The 8766-nt window shown below is 44.6% G+C and overlaps 1 protein-coding gene across 1 annotated transcript; it reads right to left on the minus strand.

The window, feature by feature from the left end:
- Nucleotides 1–789: 789 nt before the first annotated feature.
- Nucleotides 790–2995, minus strand: LOC122723301 (myosin-4-like). Its single transcript, XM_043955090.1, has 2 exons — nucleotides 2117–2995; nucleotides 790–2046 (listed from the first exon to the last, which is right to left on the minus strand). The coding sequence occupies exons 1-2, from the start codon at nucleotides 2993–2995 to the stop codon at nucleotides 790–792; spliced, it is 2136 nt and encodes a 711-aa protein (XP_043811025.1).
- Between the last annotated feature and the right edge of the window lie 5771 nt (nucleotides 2996–8766).

An 8766-nucleotide genomic window follows, 5' to 3' on the forward strand; every position in this document is an offset into this window, starting at 1 on the left:
CCCCAAGATCTCCCGGGTAACCAAACAAGACCGGGATCCCCAAGATCTCCCGGATAAAATAAAAAAGACCAGGATCCTCAGGATCACCCCGGAGCAAAAAACAAACAGGATCTCGTAAGATCTCCTGAAAATAATGGTCGGTGAAGGATTTAAGAGCCTCCCGAAAAATGAAAATTTCCCCTATCATACGCAGGGACAAATTCGTAAAAAGCGGGTTCCGACCTGAAAAAGCTCGGGGCATAATATTGTCGACCTCGCAGAAGATACGGTTCCGACCTCACAAAAAAGGAGAACCCTAAAAAAAAAAAAAAAAAAAAAAAAAAAAAAAAAAAAAAAAAAAAAAAAAAAAAAAAAATCAAGAAACAAATTAGGTTCCGACCTCGAGGAAAAGCTCGGGGCACCCCAGCCAGTAAACATGTTCCGACCTCATAAAGAGGCAGAGGGCACGACGGCTAAAGAGTGCCGAACCCAAAATGCATACTAACGATTAAAAATTTAGCCAAGATAAAAGGCAGGGCTCCCAGCTCGGATAAACATATATCCTCAAAAACCCAAAGGCATGAAGGCCAAGGAAAAAACCAAAATTCTCTAGAAACTTAACCGTCTAAGGCATAAATAAAGAAGAAGAAGGCTACATCCGAAGCCCAAGTCAGTTTACCAAAGTACAAGATTTGATCACACTATTAGCTAAAAGCTAAAGGTCAATACAGCACTTATAAGAATACATTACAAGGCATATGAAAAACCATGACAGTTCAAAAAATTGATATTTTATTAAATCATTACAATTCACCTCTCAGGCGAAGTAGGAGGATAGATAGTCCTTAAAGGACTTACATCAGTTAAAACTCCCTCGCCCACACTATCCCTATTTGCAGTAACATCTGCAGGAAGCTCAGTATCCCTTGGATCAGAGCTCTCAACATCAGCAGCAGGAGCAATTTCCGATCCAAGGTTGGGGTTCTCCTCCTCAGCAACAGGGTCGTCATCCTTCGACCCAAGGACTTCCACGTCCTCTTCTTCCAGCTCGGCGTCATCCGAGGAAGACACAGTTGACCGGCCACCAACACGGCAATCTCCCCGGGGCATAGGTAAATCATCCTCTCCATACATTACTGGCTCGCCATCTGAATCTACTTCACGCTTACGAAGCTCTGACAACGGGGTATCAGGAGCCCACCTAGCTTCTCTTAAACCACGATTATAGCCGGTTGAGTAAAAACGAAGGGCTTCATTAACAATAGCCCTCTTCATTTCACCAGAAGCTAAATATTTACCAAGATGCGCTTCACAGGCCTCAGCTACAAACTCCTTAAACTCAGAAGAGTCCTTGTAGTCCTGAACAGCCGACTCACCGGCCTGAACGATTTTCTCCTTCAGCTCGTCAGACTCCTGATACTCCGCTATGCATTGCTCGCGTACCAGCTGAGCTTTACATTCCAACGCCCTGACTTCCTGGTTAAGTTGATCATGACGAAGTTTGAATTCTTCAGCCAAAGAAGTCAGATCTCTGATACGGTCAGAACTTGCACTCAACTCCTGCTCGAGGACCTGCACCCGAGCTAGGGCCGCCTCTTTCTGAGTTCTCTCCTCCTTCATATGAGCTTGAAGTCCATCAAAATCTGCCTTTAAGGCATCATACTGGCGCTGGACCTCCGCTTTTTGGCCCAAAGCCTCATTCCTCTCTTGAAGAGCATTCGCCATAGAGGATAGTTGCTCCGAAACTCCCTTGCAGCGAGCCTCCAAGGCCGTTGCCCTCTCATCAGACTCTTGGAGAACTTTGCGAGTCCGAGACAGCTCATCTTCTAAAGACGAGGTGTGCTTCGCTGTCTCAGCTGTTTCCTCCTCAGCCCTTTTAAGGGCCTCCAATGCAGAGTTCAATTCCGCCTGGAGGGTCTGGATTTGTTCTCGAGCAGCAGCCAGATTCCCCCTCGCATCATTAGTTGCAGATATATTCTCCTCTCTACGCGCTTCCTCAATCCGGCGGTCTACAGACTCCCGGAAGGAATGATCACGGATATCCACCTCCGTGACAAGACCCGTCACCTGGCACAGGAGAACAACAGTCAAGAAAACAAAACAGAACAAACTGAAAAGACAGGGAAAAATGACTTACCATCAGTAGCATCTCCCTGATTGTGTTCCCGAGCTCTTCACGAGAACGAGATCGGAGAGATACCTGTTCCTCAGTAGAACTGGCTAAGAGACCAGTCAGGGCAAGAAGACGGGGATCCGAAGCTTGTGTAACCCCGCCGAACATCTGCATTCTGAGCAGGTCAGCAACAGCACTGGCTGGAGACTCAGAGGTAATGTCCGACGCTTTCAAAGCGTTGCCAGAGGAAGGTAACGGAAGCTCGGCAGCAGCACTTTTTCCTTTCCCAATGGGAGGAAGAGCCATGGAAGACCCTGTAGTAGCCCTGGATTTCTTCCTAGCTGGAGATGGGACAGACGTTCTCGGAGGAGCTGGGCGCTTGTCCCCGGTCTTTGCTGGAACGACCCCAGAACCCTCAGGTTCAGTCCTCACAGGGGCAGGGGCATCTTGGGTGAGATCCTCTGGAGTTCGGTCCTCAATAAGGACGATCTCCAGTCCTGTCCCGGAATCCTCCTTGTCTTTACCCCCAGATACCTTCTCAGGAGAGTGGGCAGTACCCCGCTCCACCTGCTCAACAACAGAAGTCTGCTCCGTGATAACCAAGGAAGCCTCTATCACGGCCTCTGAGGAGGCTGGAGCAGACCCAGACCCTTCGGCAGACTCCAAAGGCGAGCTCGGTCCGCCACGGCCAGATGGCCTGGATGACTTGGAGCTGCGAGAGCTCGGCTTTGCAGCTTGAGAGGGAACTTTGGCTGGAGATCGGCTAACCTTCTTGGAGGAAGTAGCTTGAACCACTTCCGCAGCAGCTTCAGATACTGAACGACCAGCTGAAAAGGCGTCGACGATTGCATGAATATTGTCCCGAGATAGGACAAAGTTCTTGGGAAACTTGACCTCGTCCATTTTTACTTCCGAAGCTGCGAAAATGCGAAATCATGAAAGTTAGCATACATCCTGATATTACAAGCAAAGGAGAAACCAAATAACTGGGCAGAGTGCTATACCCATGGACCGGACGTCCCTACGATTAGACACGTACAAACACTTCTCGACGTCATACTTCCGATCAACGGAAGTCAGCCGGAGCAACCCTACTTGCTCAATAATACTCAACTCGGGTAGGTCGTTGCAACCCGGATAGATCTCTCCCCACCTTAAATCTACCTCCCACTCTCGGCCGGAACCTGATTTCAGCTCGGCCACAAGGAAATTCTCTACCCATCCCTTTATAGAATCCTTGTAGCCAGTGAGGAGAGACAGCCCCCTACGGGGGGAAAAGTAATAGAAGTTTTGAGCCGCCTTTACCAGGCGGAAAAAGGTAACAAACAGACAGGCCGTGGGTGCAAAACCCCACCCCAGGCAGATAGACTCGAAACAAGACATGAACAAAATGGAATTTGGGGATAACATTCGAGGAGTTACCATGAAGTAATCAAAAACCTCAATAAAGAAAGGAGTAAAAGGAAGTGGTAAACCAAAATCTCTCTGCTTCAAGAAAAACACTATACTACGATACTCTTGAGGATCCACCAAACCCGGAGGAGGAGGATAAGGAAGGACTATCCTCTCATTTGGGAGAGGTGCCCGAATCAGATACAGAGGAGTATCCAAAAGCCTCCGAGAAATGTATTTATTTATGTTAGCAGGGGTAATGTGGGACTCAATGTTAACAACATCAGGGAGTTCTGAAATCGCCATAGAAGAACAAGGAAGCGTACCTGAGAATGAAATAAGGTAAAAACGCAGAAGGAATGGCAGGAAGACAGAAAGCAGAAAGGAGTTGTTTTCCTCAAAAGGCAGAAGGAATTCGAAATGACAGCCAAATAATGAAACAGCACTTTAATCTGTACAGTTTTGTCTTGGAGCGGCGCGATCATTAATTACCCTCGAAGTTTACCCTCCCGACGGTTGGCTAACCGGTGGGAAAGGTAAAGGGGGCAAAAAGAGGGGCAAAAGGATGACCGCTGGGCTTCTCTGCACACAACAGGGGCCAAGTCCATCATAATGGCCCAGGGTTCAAGGGCCCACGCGCCGCATAAGAAGCCCAACTCGTCAGTCAAAGTAACTTAGCCCACAAAGATTTACCTCTTTATCAATAAAGGGGATAAAGGGGCAAGTTGTGAAGAGACTCAACAGTACGAGCGAACAGGAGCACAGTCCAGGTCAGACTTGCTTATTATTTAGAAAATTATAAGTTCTGATGCGATTGTTATTAAAATAAATACTGAGAGACCGGGGCGCTGAGGACACCTCGGAGTCATACAGAGCTAAAGGCTCAGAGTTCAACTTAAAAGCAGAACTCACAGCTCGGTATTCTAGCTCGGGAGAAGAAAATCGAAAGCAGAAGCTCACGACTAAGTATTTTGGCTCGGAAAAATAGGGCTCGCAGATCGGTCAGTCCAGTTCGGAAAGCGTAACTTGAGACCTCGATCAACCAAAGAAGCACAAAGCTCAAGATAAGTCCGAGCTCGTAGGTCGGATAGTACAGCTCAGTGGAGTTAACTGACCTCCCAGTCAGTTGAGTAAGTCTTAAAGCCGAGCTCATAGGCCGGATAATACAGCTCGGAAGAAGCTAACCGACCTCCCAGTTAGTTATATCTTAAGATCGAGCTCGTAGGACGGACAGCATATCTCGGGGGAGCAAGCCGACCTCCCAATGAGTTGGGTCAGTCCGGAACTCGGTTTGTCGACTAAAAGCGGAAGTTCCCGAGTATTATTATTTTAGTTCGGAAGAAACAAAGTTCAGCTAGTTAGAACTACAAAGAAGACAATACAAGTACTTCATCCATAACAAAAAAAGAAACAAGCTCAAGTATGAACGAAACATAGGAATTTCATTAAAAGAAAAGTACATTACAGAATGGAAGACTATCCTTTAAGGATTTACATATCCGAACCTACATTACAGAATGGAAGACTATTCTTAATGGATTTACATATCCGGGTACTTCGTCGACTACATCCGACCTCAGTATTCAAGTCTTCGGTCCGGAGGATACTCCAGCTCGATATGTGAGTTCGGCAGAAAGGCCAAGATCTGTCTCGCCGCTGTAAGGAAGCTCCTGACGTTGATTCAGAGAAAGCGTTTCCCCCATAGGTCGGCATTCGGTTACCCAAATGCGATGCAGGAGGTGCGGTGGACCTTGGTTCCGCATAATATTGATACTTCACACCAAGGCCACGCAGGATACAGGTATTGAACAACATTCACTGTTCCATCATAGATAGACATTCTGAAGGGCAATGGAACAAGTGAATGTTGCAAACCTACACCCGAATGTGAGGCTCGATACAACCATGCACATTCAGGGAAATCAGCGAAATATTCTGAAGAGCAATGGAACAAGTTAGAACCCTCAGCATCTTGAAACATATATGGAGCCAGCACCTCTCAGGAGCCCGAACAACACGCAAAGGAGGAGGCCGGCCAGACGACCTGGGTGAAACCGTTTCAGCAACTTGCCGAACAGCCTCTCCCAGCGACTGTCCTAGCAGCAGAACCTCCAAAGCCTCGTTCAGACCCCCTGAAGGTAACCTTAAAACTTTAAAATTTTTGAACTGACCCATTTTTATCTCAGGCACTGCAAAAAGTCCAAAAACAGATACGAGTCAGAACGAATCCTTATCAGAGAAAAACAAAATAACACAAAAACTCAGGATTACCTCCGGCCACTTAAAGAAGGCGTCAGATGGATCCTCCACAGATGAAACAGGACGATCTCGCCGAAAGAAGGGAGCAGACAGAAAATTGCAACGAGGGCAACCCTTGTACCAACAGAGAGTTTGAAAACGAAGAAAAACTGGCGTTGATATATACTTGAAGTCTGAGGCCTAAGCACAAAATAGAGTTATACTAGACTCTAAGCTAGCCAAGCCAGACGTTCCTCGGAAAGGAAAGAAAAGACAAGCCCAGATACTGATGACAGAAAAGCAGAAACAGCGGAGAACAGAAAGAATAGAGAAAAGCCAAAGATGGAAAAGGCAGATGGGACTCAAAGACTGCGCAACGCCAGAAAGATGAAAGAACTTTATGGAGGCATCTGAACACGAACAGACGCGGTATTAATGGTTTTTGATATTCACCCCCTCGACAGTCGGAGCAATAACTGCCGAGAAGGTGAAGGGGCAATTGATAACCGCTGGATTTCTTAACTCCGGACCAGGGCCTCGACTATAGCCAAAAGCCCATCAAGCAGAGGCCCACACACGCGAGACAAGCCTGACCCGTATGCCTTCAAAGGCCGGGCTCACCCATCTCCTCCATTCAGGCCGGCCCGACCCGCGCCAAGCAAGCCCTCTCCTCTTGGGCTCAGCATCTGGCCCGACTCTCAGCCCAGCCCAGTGTCCAGACCCAACTCAGACAGCCTGGCAGATCCGCACGGATGTACGCATGGAGAGAATCAGAGGCCGTTACGCATGGAGCAGGCGGCTGATACCCTCGTACACCCAAATCTGCATGCCAGAGCCGCGTGTCCCAATCACGGAGAGGCCTTTACACTTCACCATGAGCAAAGCAAAAAGGATAAAAGGGGAGCACCCTCCCCAGACAAAGCAAGTTTTGGAGGGAAGTCTAAGAAAGCTGTATTAACCATCATTCTATAATACAAAACCCTTGTAAAACCCTACTCTATTGGATCTCAAATTATCATGATATATAGTTGTTGAGCTGCCTTAAGAAAATAAATTAATCAAATATGTAATTAAAATATATATTAGAATTATTCCAAACACGGCAAAGTATGCAAATATGTAATTTCCATGGTGAGAGATCGATGGAGGAACAGTGGACGAAAAGCTGGCAATTGTCCCCGACTATCAAGGGATGACAATTACTTAGGGTTCAAGTGAGATTTTTTTTTTTTTTTTTTTTTTTTTAAAGAAAATGAGTATTCTTCCAAATTACAAGATATGCATTGACCCATTGATTTTGAATTCTTTACTTGCACGTTTGGTCAGCCTCTACCATCTTTCTTCCATTTTGACTTCCACTTTTTTTCTCTTTTTTTTTTGTTATTCCACTTTTTTTCTCTTTTTTTTTTGTTATACTTCCACAATTTTAATGGTACAAGTTACAATCGATTCAATCATGACATTTTCCATCTACGAATTTTTTTTATTTAAATAAAGAATTAAGGGTATAGAAACTCAAACTTAAAAACATGAGTATGATATCTTTAATTATTGGACCAAATTAAGTTAAACTCTTATTTATATATTTAAATCGGTATAAGAGAGAGAATTATGGGTGGGTTTAATATTTAATTTAATATTTCACCAGGCTTAAAACTCCAATTATATTTTAAATATTTGTAATAGATGAATTTACTTTAAATTATAAATTTATATAAATATGTGGATTTGGTAAAATACTATAAGTAAAAAATTATTAATAGTAGTATGAGTTTAAATAAAAAAAAATATTTATAACCCTTTAGTGATATTTAAAAGAGAAAATGTCCAACAAAGTCTTAGATTTTGCAGTTTTTTATAATTATACCTAATAATATAATAATGATAGGTTTCGTTGAAATTATGATACGTGTATTAAAAAAACGGAAAAGTCCCCTGAACCAAGACCTAATTGAGCTATAGAAGACCCATTCAATGTAGTGTGCAGATCAGTCCTCCTACACTTCCAACCATATAGACAAGCCGACCTCACCCATACTCGAAGCCAGCAGACCGACCTCTTCAAAGCACACAGAGTCCCCATATGCAATAGGGCTGATAGAAAAGACACGTGTGATGAACAGAATATGAGCGAAGCGGTTCAACATTTATCAGCCGACTGCCAGCCATTAATGAACTGCCTGACACACTTAATGCGGCACGTTACTGTCCAATCTGAAAGTATATCTATCAGAGCGTCCTAACTTAGTCAGGGTATTAATATCCCTGGACAAACCATCTCTAAAGATAGATTTTAACTATCCCAAATCCAAGAAACTCTCAATCTCTCCAAACAACCTCAACCTCCATGAAACAGAAGTACAAGCCCGACTAACTCTCATTCCACCCAATCAGAGTCATTAACTTCCCCATGAATCAAACCATTTGAGTACGTGTCTCCATCTTCTTCTCTTGTCGGATCTCAGATTTATCAATTTACACCATCTGTGGAAAACGGAGAAAGATTATCCAATCAATCGAAGTTTTTCAAATAAAAATCCACTGAGATCCACCATAGCTAACTAAGAAAACAACCCATCAACACCCATTGGAAAGGAAAATCTAACTCCTGAAATACCAAATCCTCAAAGTTTTCTCATGACATTGTTCCCATTTCCTCCACTCAAACATTGCCTACTACACCTTCCACTAGCAATCCTACTCCAGCAAACAACGTCCCATAAACACACATATCAAACCAAGACTTGTAAGGAATGTCCATGCAGCTACAACAAACGATGATGTGGATGAATCAAATAATGCAGCAAAGGGGTCTCACCCCACCCATGACCATGAGTCCAACATCCATCATGACCCCCAGCTAAATACCTACACTAACCTTTATCCTGGAAACTAAAAACCATGAACAAACTTCCACAATACACTTAAACTGAAAAAGGAGAGAAGGTGAATTAGCTAGGGAGCCTCCCGCTAAATCCAAGAGCCGCACAGTGAGAAGCCTGATAGAGGAGGATGCTGACGTGCCAAAGAGGTATGAAGTAGAA

Source organism: Manihot esculenta, chromosome 3, assembly GCF_001659605.2.
Source record: "Manihot esculenta cultivar AM560-2 chromosome 3, M.esculenta_v8, whole genome shotgun sequence".
Lineage (NCBI taxonomy): Eukaryota > Viridiplantae > Streptophyta > Magnoliopsida > Malpighiales > Euphorbiaceae > Manihot > Manihot esculenta.

What these genes read in the sequence shown, in the direction of transcription:
- LOC122723301 (XM_043955090.1), bottom strand. Translation starts at nt 2,995, where the DNA reads ATGGACGAGGTCAAGTTTCCCAAGAACTTTGTCCTATCTCGGGACAAT. An exon ending in TCAGGGAGATGCTACTGATG is followed by an intron (nt 2,047 to 2,116) that starts GTAAGTCATTTT and finishes CTCCTGTGCCAG; the next exon opens with GTGACGGGTCTTGTCACGGA.